Below are 17451 nucleotides of genomic sequence, written 5' to 3'. Positions count from 1 at the left end.
GCATCATTATAAAAGGTTAAGAAAGAAACTGTGCACTAAGCAAACCATTACGTTTTATCCACAGGTAGTATCAGTGAGCATTTGACACCATTCTCTAACGCTTAGTTTTACCGTGCGAATGGATGTTAAATTACCTAAAGTTTCAGGCAACGCATTAAATAGGTAATGCACAGATCTAATATTTCCTTTCATTTTGGTTAGAACTTTCGTCAATATAAATCTCTCTGTACGCCTTAGATTTCTTTTATTTACCTCGTATTTGAAATTATTTTTATAGTAATTACTTGTTATTGCTAGATATTCATAAGATTGATAGAATGAGAGTATGTCTAATGCTTTCATTTTTTTTTCCAGTTCTAAGTCATGATGAACTGAACCATATGAAACATTATATGCAATATGCCTTATGACCCTATCAACTCCCTTTCTTTTGTACCCTGAACAATTCCCGTATATCGTTATTCCATACCACAAGATGGACTCTCCCAGAGCTCTGAAAATAGACTGCCATAATTTTGATGGAATGAGAGTATGTCTAATGCTTTCATTTTTTCTTCCAGTTCGAAGTCATGAAGAACTGCATGCACTTTTTGGTTTGTATATATATGCGGATACTAAACGGAGCTTTCTAGTGAAATGTTCTGATGGTTCCGCTAAAAAAAAATATACCTAAATATTTGACTGAAGACTTGTACGGTAATGGCTTACATCTGCAGATGGACTGATCTTGCTCATGAAGGTGGAGATATATGTTTGGCTTAAGTTAAATGCACTTGGGGGTTACGGAAACGAACTAGCTTTGTTTTATTGGTATTTAGAGAAATTTCATTGCTCGAGAACCAATCTATTAAAAAGTTTATCTCACACTGAGAAAGAGAAACTGCTAGCTCGTAGTCATAATGCAGTAATAATAAAACGGTTATCGTCAGCATACTGAAACAGTCTAGACTGCAACGGGATTGATCCTTGGTCGTTCACATAAATATATTAAAAACCAGTAAAGTGCTGCCCTGCGGCACACCACATTCAACTCTTACTTTTTCACTGGTGTTGCGACTAATTTTTACCATTTGAAATCGGTCTGTAAAGTAGTTTGCAAGAAATCGGTTAAAAGGACCTCTGAAACCGCGCTTATCAAGTTTATGTAACAGAAGTTTATGGCCTAATGTGTCGAATGCCTTAGATCAGTAGTTCTCAACCACTGATGTTTCGCGGACCCCCTATAGATTGGCGGAGATGATGGAGGACCCTGTTTGTGGTGAGGGGAAGGTAGAGGTATAGGCTAATTATGATAATGATTTATTAAATAGATATGACTATGGGCTAGTGTGAAGTAGACTTCTCTAATTGACATACACATGAGAAAACCCTGCGGAAAGTTGGAACGTTTCTTCTCAATCTGAAAAAACCCCACCTTTATTGCCGGGCTTGACTGATGAGGCAGGGCTTCGCAGACCCCTAGAATGCCTTCACAAAGTCCAAAGGGTCCGCAGACCCCCATTTGAGAACCACTGCCTTAGATAAATCCACGAACAAGGCAAGTGCTATCTTGTTATTTTCAAGTGTTTCATTTACAAACTGGAGAAACCTTCAAGTAGTGAAATTGTACTTCTTTGTCTTCGGATTTAATAACAGAAATTTGTCGCAAAATCCATTTATACATTGTTCAACCCATTTCTCTAGGATGTAAGCAATCACGAGAAATATAGACATGGGTCTATAATTTCCAACTTCTTTCTTATTACCATTTTTATAAAGCAGCCTTATTATTGATACTTTTGGTCCTTCTGGTATTTCACCCGTTGTCAAACAGCCGTTGATGATTTTAAGTAGGATCAGTTTTAACTTTGCATAGTTATACTTTAAATCCCGTACATGAATTTCATCTATCCCAGGTACCTTTGTAATTGACATTGAGTTGATAATATCGAACATTTCTTGTTCGTGTAGCTGTGCTACGTGTGCCGAATTAAGCAGCTGATCTGTTCAGCTGGCTTTTTTTTTTCACATGTCACATTATGTTTTGTTTTAAGGCTTTTACAGTACTAATAAAACTCTTATTGAAGAACAGGGCCAGTTCCGTGTAGTTGACTGTACAGGGGAAATTATTTCTTATTGTATCGTTAATGTTATTTTTCCTTTCTCTACCAATTAACTCATTTAGGAGATCACATGTTTTCCTTGAATTCCCTGCTGAAGAGAATTCATCTAAGTAATGCTTCTTTTTCGATAATCACATTTTAGCTGTTACTTTGTTTCGGAGTGCCCGAAATTCACTTTTAGATTTTTATTGCCAGGATTTTGTTTGCATCGTTGCCATAATTTATCTTTCTGATGACATAGTTCTAAAATATTGTCATTAATCCACACATTTTCCGTTTTTCTTTTTTTTAGCTTTGTAATCATGGAAGAGGTTTATCAGCCTCTTTAAATTTACTTACGAGCAAACTGTAAGTGGTGATGTGATCATACATTCCCAATGAATTCCAATCATATGTGCTAATCAGACGGCTAATCAGACAGGCTATCTTTTTATTATCTAAGACTGTTTTAAGCACTGTACGGTTGGACGTGCAATTGGTTGGGATTTCCCCCTAATACTGCAAGAGCAATGAAATAATAATCCGCGACTTTTTGTTTAATCACTGCAGGAACTAATATCACATTACCAAGTCTAGTTATTATATGATCAATACATGACTTCGTTATTTTACAACCGTAAGATTCTTTTCTCGTGCAATCTATATTACATTCTCTAGACCAAAAGAAGAAAGAACATCTAAGTAATCAGAAACTACGCATTTTGAATCGTCTGAAATATCTATATTAAAATCGCCGGCCAGTAGAACATGCTGACTGTTATCAACTTGGCGAAGCAGGACAGAAAATTCCTCACAAAACACGTTTATGTATAAAATAGGCGGTCCATAAATGGGGAACACAATATATGAAACTGAAGATTTATGAATCGAGACTGTGCAAACTCCTGCGTGAATCATGGATACGTTTTTCCTCTCTAACAAAAAATAATTTTTTACAAACATCAATAAACCACTTCCCCTTTTTTCTTCACAACACAGACAATATGAGTGGAAATCTCCTGGCGTAAATTCCAAACACAATTTTTCGTCCACGCTGATTTCGCTCAATATCAATACATCCAGCGATGCCAGGCTTCCAGATAATATAACTAAAAGTTTCTTCCAATGCCTGCGCAAGCTTCGGACATTTACGTCTAGAAGGCAAAGCTCTACGTTACTGCAGCTACTTTCCATCTGCACACGTGACCTATAAAGGCCCCACTAGCGTATTGAGTCGAAAGTGCTCTCCATTGCTACGTTAGTTTAGTTAAATCTCTTTCACATTCGGTGCGGACTGCGCCAGCACCTTCTTTCTGCTGTGAAAAAATCTTGCTGTTTCTCATTCACACAAACTTGTATGCCTTTGCTCTTGCACATTCCCTAGTTTGCCAAGGTAAACCTTTCAGTGTTTAGGTTAGATTCTCGTTAATGTAAATCTCTTCATTTCTTGGTGTCACTCGCTTCGTCATCCACAGGCCCCTCGTTCTTTTTTCGGCAAACCTGATAAGAACCGGCGCTATTTTCCCTTTTCACGCCCGGAGTCGGTGGGCCGCCTCAATGTCCTCTGCACCTCGGAACTACTGCCAAGACCGCTACAATCCGCATAATGTTTCTAACGTGACATCCCCAGGCAGGAATCGAAAGGAAAGAGATAGCGATTCGGTACACACACCAGACAGAGGTGCGTTCCGGGCACCTTAGTAAAACGTCGAAGGGGCACGGTGAGACACCCCAGGTCTAGGTTCCCTACGAGAAACTCGGAATATGTACGCAAAAGAGACTCACCAAGATGAGCTCAGGAAGGGAGTCGTCATCGGCGTATCTTATCATCTTTGGGGGAATGGCAGGTGTGAAGGCTTGGACTTCGCTCCTGCAGAGTAGTGCGAGAGAGAGAGAGAGAAAAAAATATGCCCCAGCATTTTCAGATAGCGAGGGTTGTGCAAAGACACTTCAAACCGATAAGAACGGCTGAAGGCATGCCAAAATTAGCGTGATAAGATTTGTTTTTTATGCATGTTGCTATTCACATTTAAATCGAGACATTTGACTGCTATAAATATGTGGAAAAATAGAACAGGGTGTCACACAGTTCCTTGAACTGAGATTTGAATAGTTAAAACACAAAAAATTAAAATATAATTTTTTATTTTTTTTATTTTTAGATGTTCTAGGGGTTTAGGATTCTCTTAAAAAATATTTGTGGAAACTCATAATCCTTTCAGTACATCCTCGAGTTTGTGTCAAAAAGGCAGTCAGTTAAGCTATTTTACTTTTCTGGAGAAGTAAAATTAACTGAGCAAAATAGATCCCAACTCGCATAGCTCTTAGAGAATGAAATGCAGTCATGCTCATTAATGAGACAATTATTAATCCAACACTCCCACCTTCTTGCCACTTAATAAACTGTCCTTTCACACGATACATTCACCTTTGGAAGAACAAGGAACGGAGATATTAATGGGAACCCACTGCATGTTAAACTCCCACTTCACCTCACAGAGTCGAACTTTTCAGAGGGTCTGTGCAAACACCATTTCTATTATAAACTATGTGACACTGATATAGTACTATAAAAGCTAACCATTAAAAATACAATACAACTTCTTTACAATAAAGGATGATATAGGAAAGACAGGGATATAGTGAACAAAGTTGAAGTAGAGTTGCAATACCATTACTATACACTCTGTGCAGGAACTATAGGGGACGCTTTGAAAAACGCGCGTTGCACCACGAGTGGAGGAGCTGATGTTCGACAATGAGATGCATTCAGCAGCACGCGGCGCCTTTTTGCGTGCAAAACCGTGGCGGTGGAAGCGTGCACGGACGAAACCTTGGTTCTTCAAGCCGATGCATTGAGAGTGTCATTGCATTAGGGCTGGGGCAAACCTAAGCAGAGCATTTAGCTGTTCTCCACTTCTTACATATCCCAGGAAATCAATTTAACATCTTGTAGCAATCACACTGCGGGCTGGCTTTTGATGAGAAACATTCCCGGCATCTAGACAGTGCAATCACTGAACTTTTCCGCAAAATCAAAGAGGCATTGTTATCCTGAAATTAATCTACGGCGAAATGATCGAGCTCAGGGTGGAGAATTAAAATCAAGATGTTTTAAATTGTGATTTAAGCAACACCAATTTCATTGTGATGACTTCCCACAAGAACACCCTTTACACAAATAATTTCCTGCAAAGTTAATACAATAAATAAGTTTTCACTATTTATTTTCTTTTTAATTAAGAAAACATCAAGCAAATAAAAATAAAAAGAATAAAAAGAAAAATCAATCTTTTTGTTTTAGTATGCCATAGTTTATATATAAAAAAAAACAGTTTTGAATTGATCTGCACCTTATGATGTAATTAAATTTACAGTGGATCTTTTTTTTACATTGTAAAAACGACTTTTCTGGCAAAGTGATTTAAATAGTATGTATAAACATCTGAGTTATATTTGATTTAAACAATAAAACTGATTTATTTAATGTTTTAAAAGTATAATTTTTTTTTTTTTTTTGTTGAGACATAATTAGTTATTTTGCATTAATGTAATCAAAGAAGTTTTTGGCATTTTGTTTAGCAGTCATTTACAACCTACCCACAACCCCATATGTGAAGAACGGCAATTTTCACGTTCGAAACTAGGTTGATCAAAAAAAACTTTCAGCCTTTCCGCACCGATGAAGAAGGAAAAGCAGTGGAGCTGTACAACGTGCTGCCATCTATGAGCGACGGCGGCAACCAGACAACCGGCCGCCCTCGCTTATAGCTGGCGGTAGCTGTTTAGAGGGTCGTGTCAAGATTTATTTTCCCACAGACACGAAACTGGGGAAACTAGCCCTTAATAGCTCTGCTGTAAAAAAGAAAGCACACCACCTAAACTGCCATACTGAAGTGTCGATTGTACAGTAATTCCAAGCATCAATGCAGTTTTCTTTAGATTCACACTTGACACTTTTTGTACCGTCCGAATCTTTCTTCATGAAGTACAATCTGCAGCCATACTGCTCCGGAAAGATCATCGACATGTACGATCGGAACGAAATGTCTTTGGAGGGCATCCCTCCAACGAAATGGGCGCTGCATGCCTATGAGCGTGGAATGGCTTTTCAGTTTGTTCCATCGGCGCCGACATATGTAGGCGTTACTGGGACAAAAACAAACACAGTGTGCAAAGCTGCAGTGTACGATATGTCAGCCAAGCTGACCCATGGCAGACATGAACGAAATACCAAATTTTTTGCATCGTACGGCACAGATCCACCAATGTCGCTGCCCCACAAAACAACGGTGAGTTGAAAAACTATGAAATTTCTTCCCCACGAGACACGACGTATAACTACTGGAGCACTTAATGACGCAGCAGCTCATGTTGTCAACCCAGGACAACCTCACTGCTTCGACTTCAATGCGTACCAATGTACGCAGAGTGGTTTCGTTTCGCTGAGGTTCTCACTGCCTACCTTTGGTAACGGCTGCACGGCGGCATGCTGGCTGCGTGTATAGGCATTGAATGTAATCGTGTAGGTACACTGTACCCTCAACTGCAATTAAAGGTCAGAACTGGTTTCTCCGTCCGCACAGTGCTTCCTCAGCTGGCATAATGGCTCCCTACTTGGCATTCAATGACTGACATCACAGTCAGAATTTAATGACCGGCATTTAATCTACGCAGCGCTTTCCCAGCTCTATTCAATGGTTGCTCAATGGCATTAAAGCCAGCATTCAACGACAGGGGTGGCAGCGAAAACTCTGGGCAGACAAACACGACGGCACTCACAGGGGAGTCTCTGCCCAGGCCTTGCGAGGCAGGTACTCCGGCCCGGATATTTGTACTTTGTGGCTGAAGCTGTCGTAGGGACGGACGTGGGAGTTGGACGTTCCGTTCATTCGGGGAATGCTCTTGGACGGCTTCTTTTCCCGAGGCTCCGTGGGCGTCGGGACGGTCTGGCGCACGCACCGCTTGCTCGGGGACCTGGGGGCACCGGAGAAGGGAAACGGCACGCTGAGTCACCCGTTGCACGCACTATTTCCGATTGAACCCCCATGTGCAGGAGTGGATAAGCACGGCCTATCCACTCCTTGCAGGTTTCCGCACAAGACAACGTATGTGTGTTTCATCATGAGTACATGGGGACGCACGGCAAGCGTCCTAGATTGATCGAGTTAATGTGGTTGCCTTTAGCACTTGTAGAAATGGCAGATAACCCTTCCTGGAGAGATGCAAAGTGCTACTATTGTACACCAACACTCTGAGAAGCACTATTCCCTCGCAACTTAAGTGGTAAGACCCTAGGCTCGATCGTCGTGCAATGAACAAACAGTCAAAACAGCACAAGTTTTGAAAATTTTGAATCTACAAGTGCCACACACCCACAGCTATTACTTCTGAAAGTCAGTGTATTGTAACCGACGTCTATTTTCGGTTCGGTGAAAACTACATGTATCATGTGTGCTTTTCAAGGAAGGAATGCTTATGTTGGTGAAACACAGAGAGTATACCTAACATCCCCAGCAGAATGCTTTCTTTGTGTTCTACCTTGGTTTTACTATAGCACTGGTTGCAGTTCCTTCATATTTATCATTTCTGTCCTCCTTGTTGGTAACATAAAACATGCAGGCCGACTCAGGACAGCATCGGAAATATAGTGATGCTTACCGATAACAGTCTGTTAAGTGACGCCTAAAGCATCATTTCAAAGTATCCCTAGAGCTCTTGGTCTAAAACATATGCCACAATACAGTTGAATTATGCAAATAATACTCGCTTTCTTACGAAGACAGATGCAAGCAGTTAGCCATGTTAGACAAGTGCAACCACCGTTCCCAAGACTATTTTTGACAGCCCACCAGCTTGTGATAAAGCTCAAACCTACGTTAAAACTGAAACTACAATTCTTCGGCTATCCACGAGATTGCGCAACATAATTCTTCGCACTAAATGTAGTTTCTTGACGGCGCTTAGCAACCATAGATTAGCCTAGTGGTTCTCAAATGGGGGTCCGCGGATCCTTCGGGGTTCGTGAAGGCATTCTAGGGGTCCGCGAAGCCCTGCCTCGCCAGTCAAGCCCGGCAATAAAAGTTGTCTTTTATCCAATGGAGAAGAAGCGTTCGAATTTTCGGGTGAATTTTCTCGTGTATATGTCAATGAGAGAAATCTACTTCACATCATCCCTTAGTAATATCCACTTTGTAAATTATTACCATAATTAACATATAACTTTCCCTTTTCCTCACCACGAACGGGATCCTCCATCATCTCCGCCAATTAACAAGGGGGTCCACCAATCAATGGTTGAGAACCACTGGATTAGCCTTAGCCTATAAGCATAGCCAGGAAAGAGATTAAAAAAAAAATTTTTTTACGCGTTTCAATTATATTTTTTTTTAAAGGGAACAATTTAGTGCGATAAGCAATAATTGACGTCCTCCTTGCCGCCTGCATCCACAGAAAAAAAAAAAAAAGGCCACGGGGCTTTATACACCAACTCAACTCTATGACGTCACGGCGCGGTGGTGGCGCGTCGGGCGCACTTCCGGTCTGGGGCTGTGGGCAGAAGTCCCCATGCCAGACGTGTATTCCTGATTAAAAGGATAAAAGTCGCGAACAACCAGGACGAAAAAAGAGACACGTACGACACGGACAGGCGCCAACTTCCAACTGATTTATTGAAACACGAATCATCGTCAAACTCGATCCCAATTGCCTAAACACATGCAACTGATAAAAATTCCTATCGCTCATTACACATATCCTTCAAGAAGCCCAATTTCTTTGGTTAACAGAAAAAGAGATGGCATGCTTACGCATCTGTCAGCTGTTTTGTGTATACAGAAAGCTTCGATTAGTTCTCTTTCCATTTTTTTCATTCCCTTTCTTGATAAACCTTGTGCGCTCAAACAAAGGTTCGCACCCACATCGTTGGCAGTACTCTGCCTGCCCGTGTTGTATGTGTCTCTTTTTTCGTCCTGTTTGTTGGCGTTTTTTAACCTTTTAATCGATATGAATGATATACGAAAGTTTTAGTGTATTCTTGCATTGGTTTAAAAGGAACCGGACAAAAACCTGCCCTCTCGTCAAAACGCTGGTAATGGGGCCATACCAAAAGAGTCGAGAAAGGTTTGAAGGTCAGTTTTCACGTGCTCGGTTCGTCCGAGAATCTGGATATGTGCCGTGAAAATAGAAAAGCAGACGCCGTAGGACAACCATTGCTTGGGCAAGAAGCACTTTAAGTTGAATTCACGAATGATTGTGGTCATAAGCTTTATTTGTTTTGTTCCAACATGAACGCCAGAAAACCATCAAGTTGTGCGGACCACCTGTGGACTATGTTCAGTGCGTCTTCAAGTTCAAACGGCCGCCTGATCGTTCGAACTGTCGTCTGCTCTTTCAAACGTTTCCGCTTGTCGTCTGCTCTCTTAGACGATGCCGGCCCGTAGACCAAATGTTGGCCCGGTACTTGCGATAAGAAGTAAGTGCAGGCCTCAAAAGACTCAAATTTGAAGGTTGGTAAGCAGGCCCGATGTAAACAGTAGATAGTACAAGGAGATGTTGATCATTGTTACCAGTGACTATCACCGACTTGCTATGCCTAACTGACTTGGTCCGATTATGCTTGCGATTTTCAGTATCGACGTCGACCCATCTCAGCTACGGTTCACACTTTTGCCGCCCGAGCGGCGTCGCGACTGAAAATTGCGACTGAAATCTCATCATGCGAATCAGGTTTTAGCGTCCAAACTGCGGCGTCTACGCGGAATGAATCACCACATGTCACATTATTCACACAAAGTTTCCTGGTGTAACGAGTCTCGGTAATTTCGCTGAGGCCGCTCAAGTAGTCGGACATCGCCAGGAAGACGTAGAATCAACAATTCGAAAGCGAAAAAGGGCAAGGGGACTCACACCCACGCCGACAACATCGCATTCCAATGGTTTGTTTATGGGCGACAGCGAGCTTCTTGCCCACAACCTCATCATTCATGCGCGGCGCCGGTGGCATCCGCTAGGGGCGCTCCGGTTTGTTTGTAAACATGAGTTGGTGTATAGAGACGTAAAAAAAATATTATGCAGATCTGCTTCTGCAGATATATACTCATAATATTTTTTTTTATTTCCTTTAAAGATAACGAACTGTTAAACAAAATGTGCATGTGCTGATAAAAAAAAATCGAATTGCTCTTTAAAATTACCCTTTTTGTTTTTCAGACACAACAGTCGGCAGCCCCCACCAAAGTACTACATCGCCAGGAAACAAAAACTTACAGTATCAATTAAGAGCGTGCTATTGCAGATGTAAATCCCTCCAAAACTGTCAATATTTATAATGCGATAGGCACGACAAAAGATATTGTTTAAAGGGCCCCTGAAAAGAAAAAAAATGTTTTTTTTAAACAGTCAGCTTGGGACCCGCGTCTCAAAAAATAAAATTTACGGGGGAAAAAAAAATAGTTTTAGAGCAATATTTACGGCGAGAAATTTATTTGAAATTCTGCGCACAAAGTCCACGACGTCACGGGTCATTCTAGAATGACCATCACAGTCATGAAGGCGAAGCCAATTTACCACTCCTCCACGTGCCCAAAATGCCGAGAGAAAACAAGTGGAAAGGAGGTGACCGCCAACTAAATTGCGTCTCGCGCCGTCAATATCGCTCTAAAAATTTTTTTTTTTCTTTTCGCATAAAATTATTTTTTTGACACGCGTGTCCCAACCAAACTGCTAAAAAAACTTTTTTTTTTTAGAGGTTCCAAGATAGTTATTATTCATTGTGAGTGGTATACATTCTACATTATATTGAATAATAATAAAAAAAAGGAGCGTCTGGGAGCTTGGCCATGATTTTGATCAAGATTCACCAATAATCAACAAAATATGAAAAACTGATATCGATGTCTCAAAATAATATTTTTTTGGGTCCAAAGAATAAGCTTTCAGGAGAATAACCCTAATACTAATTGCAATGCATAAAAAAAAAAAAAAAGATAGCACAAGTTGGAAAGGAAGAATGCAAGAAGGAATACCCAGAAAGCCAGGGAAGGCCAGTCAATGTTTAGCTAAGAGATTACACTTCTCTGAAATTGGAAAAAAGGCCAAGTTGCCTAGCAAAGCATTGGCTCCCTTTCTAAAGTCGATGTAGAAATTTCAACTTCTGTGAGCAAGAATAACATTTTGAATGCATGATGCAGAACCACTAATTAATACAGAACGTATCTACAAGACAATAAAGCACCTGTTCTTTTTAACCACATTTATACACCTTTCCAAAAAACGCTCCTAGGCCGCCGCCATGTTGCTGATGCGGCTGGTGCTGCTCTCGCGCCCTCTATCAGCTAGAAATTTTCTGCCACTCTCTGGGACTGTGAAGACTTGCTCAGTGCGGTTCTCTACCTACGTTTTTGCGGTTTTGCATTCAACGTTTTCTCGCCCCTCTTAAAAGTTTCCACTGAATTTTTTTTTATGCGTGCTGCGTACCCTTCTTGTGTTATCTTCCATTGTGAGAAATAAGGCTGGTAAGTGCCTGCCATTCAAGCTTTTCTACTCGACATTCACGGGAAACGAAGGAGGTGAAGGACGTCGAACGACCCCCGACGCGATTTTGCGAACATTGTTCTCCCCCCTCCCAGACATAATCCGCGATCCTCAGTCATCTCCAAAAATGGCTATCCAGGTTGGGGCGAGAAACGGGTCAGTCGCGTTTGTTTCTTTGCCTTGGTGCGGTTGTGAAAAAAGGAAGCTCTCCCCAAGACGCGCCCCAAAACGAAGTCATCTCTGATTCTGTCCGATCGTCAAGGTGTGACTGCCGTCGACTGTGACTGAGTTATTTGAGATCTTTCTCAAATAAATTCTTTTTTGATAACGCTGCATCGTGTGGTACGTACGATATATTGTTCGAATGTTAACACTTCCTCAATTGTTTGTCCATGTCCTGTCCATCGGTAAACACATTATTTGTGAGCGTGAAAAATGCATGCCTTTCGGCCGTCTTCTGTTGCAATTTATTTTTGACGGCAAAGTCTTCTGTCGTTTAATATGTGGCGAATCCCGCGGCGCCGTCAAAACTTGCCGTAAGAAAAAAAAAACCACAAGTAACTACTAGAACTATACATTCCAGTTGCATTCGGTCTGTCGCGCGCGTACCCAACAAAAATAGTTTACAGTTTTCTTTTTGTTTTTTCAAATGTGGCACAATGCTTTCTCAATGTCCTCGGGAAGGTACATGTACCACGAAAGACGAAATACAGCGGGAAAAGACGAGAATTTAGCCGCCAGCAGCGTTTGAAACTGCGCCTACGCAGGCTGCGCCTATTGAAATCACAGTCCACTCGGTTAGGGTTAGGAGGGACGCCGGTGAAAGTCTAGCCTCAAACTCAGTGAATGGGCTCGAAAACGGTTTGTTGCTCCTGGGGTCGAGTGTTTTTTGGAAAGGTGTATAGAAAAGGTGCTGTATACAACATTACCCTTTGAAAAAAAAAAAAAAATTTAAATTATATGCATTGACATGCTGAAAAGCCCTAAATGCTGTACAGAGGTTTTGCACTTCAAGGAACATTGCACCTCTTTTTTTTTCTTTTTTTCCTGGAGTTTGTGACATGATAAACAAATGTGTTGCTTGGGGCTGCTGCAGCAAGAAACACTAGTTCCTGAAATCACTTTTCAGACTGCATAACTGGTAAGAATGTAAGACAGCCATTCAAAATGTTAATCTGTTAGTTTTCTTATTGTATTTTAATGATAAGGCCAGTATGGGGGTGCAAGCAACAACATATTATGGGTTTTGTTCTCCCCCTCTCATTGCCAATAAAGTAGTGTCGTACAGCACATGCACTAATGTTTCAATCCCACTTTGGGTGGCCTGCAAAGATCGGTTTCTCGACATATCGCGCTAAGATTTACTACAGAGGTGCAGCAAAAAAGAAACGCCTGTTTTGGGCTATCTACCACGGCATTCGCAGTTGACGCCATGACCGGGGTTGCTAGTTAAATCTGCCACCGACAGATGTCCGAAGCGTTAAACGCACCAGCGGAAATGCGCGCCGGTATAGTGAAAAGTTTCTAAAGATTGCCTGCCAAGCTCAGCGCCGGTGCACTCGACGCTTCTGACATTTGTCGACGGCAGGTTTAACTAAACGAGCCCGGTCGTGACGTCGTCTGCGAATGCCGCGGCAGCATAAACCGAAACTGGTTTTTCCTTTCTAAACGAGGTAAGCCTATCCCATGACATTTTAACTTTATGTGTGCACCACCTAGCCACACTTCCGTAGTAAATCCCAGCACGATACATTGAGAAACTTATTTTTTGTGGACTGCCCAAAGTGGGATCTAAACATTAGTGTACATGCTCTAGTTGAAAAGCAAAAATCATTACTTTTCATCCTCTGTGAAAATGCTGCAGGCCAATCCCCAGGCTCAAGTTGAGGTGTTGAACATAGAAGGGAAAACAAGGCCACTGTGCCACAGCATTGTAACGAAAAACTAAGTAAACGGCCGATTGATCAAAAAAAAAAAAAAAGAAAAAAAAAAAGAAAGTAACAAAACCAATACTGGTATTTTTCACGGAGTCAAAGAATGTTACAGCCTAAATAAAAAACATGCCTGTAAAACTAAACTAACACCACTAGCTCAAATGTAACACCACCAGCATCCCTAATTCAGATTCACTTGAAATCTTCCTCCACTGTCTGGCCACCTCATAGCAAGTGACTTACATTATTATGTCAAAATGTACTCATTTACACATTTTGTAACCCTCTCCTACAATACCCCTGTACCAAAAAACTACTATTGTAAAAAAAAGTAAAAAAAAAAAATTTTTTTTTACTTGTTTTTTTTTTTTATTTAATATTAGTTGTTTTACCTCTGTGCATGCTTTAGTAACACTCAAATCTCATTAATAACTGTTAAAGACTACCCTATTACCACTGATAAAAATGCAGTATGTCTAACATTTCAAATCACAAATATGATTTGAAATTGTTATTGAACGAAATTGTGCCAGTGTCAGGAAACTACATCTACCTAATTAGTAGGATCCAAAAGAACAAACAGTTTGTTCATCTGTCTACTCACCCTAGGAGTAAGCAATACTTAACTGATGAATCAATTTAAATTTTCCACTGATCCTCCTCAGAAAAGGAGGAGCTTGCACAAGTTTTTCTAACTGGTGTTATCGTGCACAGAAGTTGGAACTAAAGGGTATCGCGCACGGAAAGCGAACAGCCTCAGCAATATTCAGTCTGCACCCCAATGTAAGGCCAGCAGTTGGAATAACATACCAAAATTCAAAATCTAACATTGTCCTCCTCAAAAAAAAAAAAATTAGAAGCAATTTTTTTTTTAACTTTTTAGTAAGAAAAAGGCAGCCAGCAGATTCCGTGAATACATGAAGACAAATCACGTGTGCTGCAAATTTGGCCACCATTCTCTCATTGAAATTTCTCGAAAAACGAATCGAGAAACTTTAAAGCTGAGAACTTTTTGAATTTTACCCTGCTAGCGATAAATTCTGCTGGAGTCTGAGCTTTTGGCATTGCAATAGGCCCGTTTTGCAATGAGAAAGTCGTGGTTCGCTTTTCTCGTTCCATACCCTGCAGTCTGCCACGTACGAAAAGAGAGTGGTGTCTACCTGAGGAAGGGCCGGTCATCCAGTCCCCGCTTCTTCATGTCTTCCAGCGTCTGGTATTCCGTTCTGCCACTGGACAGGAGAAAAAATAACATTCTGCATCGGCTGCCAGAAAATAGTCAGAAACTTGCTTAAAGACAATTAAGCAGCAGTGTGCCTAAATGACAAACAGTCGAGAGTGCTGTCCCGAATGGTTTTAAAGGGTATATAAGAGCAAAATCATGATAAAATGGTTAATTATTACACAAAGTTACGATGCCAACAAAAATTAAGGACGAGGAAGGACACCATAAGTGGCATCACGACTCTTGATTGAGCTATTGGTTCATAGTAAAAACGAATTAAACAGTGCAAACAAGAGAAGGACAAGAAAAGGCACAGTTACGATAATGCCAGTTCTTGTTCTACCTCCCCCTTCTTTCGTCCTTGTCTTGTCTGCGCTATTTAATTATTTTTCCCAAGTAGGATCAGACTTCTCCTTAGCACAAGCATAGCTGTGTGTAGCACCGCATAAGCATGCAGCAGAGCAGCACCATCTGGAAAGTATGTTATATATTCCAAACTGAGGTATGCTCAACAAGAAAAAAGAAGGAGCACAGTCATGACGATGCTGAGTGATACAAAACCAAATAAACGGGCATGTTTTATCCGTATGAAATCCCTACAAAATTTCAGGAAGAAAAGCCAGTCTACCGGTATACATGGCGGGATGAGCTGCACATCGGCAGTATCCATTTAGGCTTTAAAAAAGTGGACCACGGAACAATACTTAAAAGATAAACTGGCGAACGTGTAAACGAGCCGACCAGAGAAGGAGTAGTTCCCGACTTGCCTGTATCTGAACTTGGATCCGAGGCTGAAGAGGAACCGCTTGGTGGTTGGACGGGGGGTGTTGAGGCGGAAGAAGGTGTGGTGCTCCACGCACGACTTCCACAGGTTCTTGCAGGACCGGTAGCTCAGCATGTTGAAGCCCAGCAGATTGTCGTAGCTCTCCGTCTGGAAAAGAGAGGTGGCCTCAATAGCTGCCTTAACATCTCTGAACACTAAAGTTCCAGACCGAGAACGGTCTACACAAAGAAGATTCTACGTTATATAATAAGAATGTCCAGAATCTGAACGCTCATTCACCAAGACGAAACACCATAAGCAAACCATGCGAATCATTTGCCGTAAAACAAACCACGAAGAATTGTTAAGAGAGCAAAAATTATGCCACAGTTGTTTAAAAGTGAGAGAAACAAGTCAAGACTAAAGTGGAAGAGAGAATAGTCTCCTTGGGATGCACTTCTTTTCATTACCAATGAGTAATGTATGCTCGTTCGGAAATATGCGATGCTAGCCTCATTGGACATGCTCGAAATTTGCAACTTCGTCTGTATTAGCAAAATAAAAAAAATGTAGTAATTTCAATGGTAGTTAGTATTTTGAGATGTATGCACCAATTCCCCTAGCTCTTCATACGTGGTTGCAAGTTAAAACATTGTGCTGTCAGTTAGGTCTTAGTTTGGAGCGCCTGCATCATTCTATTTACATAACTCCATGTCCCACTGTTTAACTAAGCTAACCTATCCACAACACGACAGGCTTTGCATCCGAGCTAGTCAAAGTGTGAAAACACGGGACAACCATACATAGGAACGAAACCGAAGGCCTACTCACTCCTTCTCTTCTCAACTGTATAAAGAACTGCTTCCTTTTGAAGGAAATCTTCACAATCTTTGCCCTGCAAATAAAAATGAGCTCCAGATTATTGACGAACTCCGTCGGGAAGAAAAATGAAGCAGGATGCGGGTTGCAATGACAGAAAAAATAACACCAATTTACAAATGCACACCACGAGACACTATTCCACAAACACGCAATTGCCAGTTAGTTTTTCGTATAAATTTCAACAGCTGCCAAAAAAACTGCTTGCAGAGTGACAAAAAGTCTTCATTTAGGGCATTAACCTAAGCGGTGAAATTAAGTGTCCGTCAATACTGCATAAAAGTGCCGATTCTTTGTTCATGCCAACAGTGTAGCGCAGTGAACAGCCTGTTGCAGAAAGTACATAGAGAAGTAAACTATCAATGTACTGTAAGGAACAACTTCTAGCAGAAAGTAGAAAAGCCAGCCTGGTCTTAGATAGTAGTACAGCCTGTGCCTGTGCCCCTCCCCCTCCACACATGCACACACACACACTCAAAGAATTTACAAGGTTTTTTTTCACAGCAAAAATAATTTATGCATCGCAGAACGCTCAGCTTCCGCCCAAATGCAGCACTAGAGGTCCGAACGAGATGCTGAAGTTTTAGAGCTAACCGTTATCTTACTCAGAAGTTACAAGTGATTTTCTGAAAATTTCAATGGGGAAATGGGGCCCGTTTCTGGTAACTGGTGTCATTCGGCTCCATGTACTCCAAGGCTACGTCGGCCGCCATTCTCCCACTGATAATTTCAGAAAATCCCGTAGAACTTTTTAACAAGATTACGGTCAGTTCTGAAGCTTTAACATCTCGTTCGGGCCGCTAGAATTATATATGGGCAGACGCTGAGCATTCCGCAATACATAGTTACGTTTTGCGATAAAAAAACAAAAACCTGTACATTGTCCTGCCACTCATTCCGGGCTACTGATCAATATAAAGAGAGTCATTATCTTATCACTCACTAGATGCACCCTTCTTAATGAATTTCACGAAAAGCAGTAGGCTGTGAAAATGTCTCTCACAAACATTTTTTTGAAGAAGCAGAGGCCACCTGTCC

At 41.2% G+C, this 17451-nt stretch overlaps 1 protein-coding gene across 7 annotated transcripts in view; it reads right to left on the bottom strand.

The window, feature by feature from the left end:
* LOC8033606 (tyrosine-protein phosphatase non-receptor type 4) overlaps positions 1-17451 on the bottom strand; it is a 245357-nt gene that overhangs the window by 105881 nt on the left and 122025 nt on the right. For 4 of the 7 annotated variants that reach the window (XM_042293879.1, XM_042293880.1, XM_040499949.2 and 1 more), the window contains exons 11-15: positions 16366-16429; positions 15539-15702; positions 14710-14778; positions 6864-7058; positions 3867-3951 (exon numbers count right to left, since the gene is read on the bottom strand). In XM_042293879.1, the coding sequence (XP_042149813.1) occupies positions 3867-3951; positions 6864-7058; positions 14710-14778; positions 15539-15702; positions 16366-16429 (577 nt within the window). Of the gene's footprint in view, positions 1-3866; positions 3952-6863; positions 7059-13452; positions 13474-14709; positions 14779-15538; positions 15703-16365; positions 16430-17451 lie in introns of all 7 variants that reach the window. The other 3 variants (XM_042293877.1, XM_042293878.1, XM_040207610.3) reach the window with 1 other exon arrangement.

Source organism: Ixodes scapularis, unplaced genomic scaffold (genome assembly GCF_016920785.2).
Source record: "Ixodes scapularis isolate PalLabHiFi unplaced genomic scaffold, ASM1692078v2 PGA_scaffold5__190_contigs__length_132052651, whole genome shotgun sequence".
NCBI lineage: Eukaryota > Metazoa > Arthropoda > Arachnida > Ixodida > Ixodidae > Ixodes > Ixodes scapularis.
The sequence above is the reverse complement of the archived record's forward strand: the minus strand, read 5'-3'. Positions and strand labels throughout refer to the sequence as shown.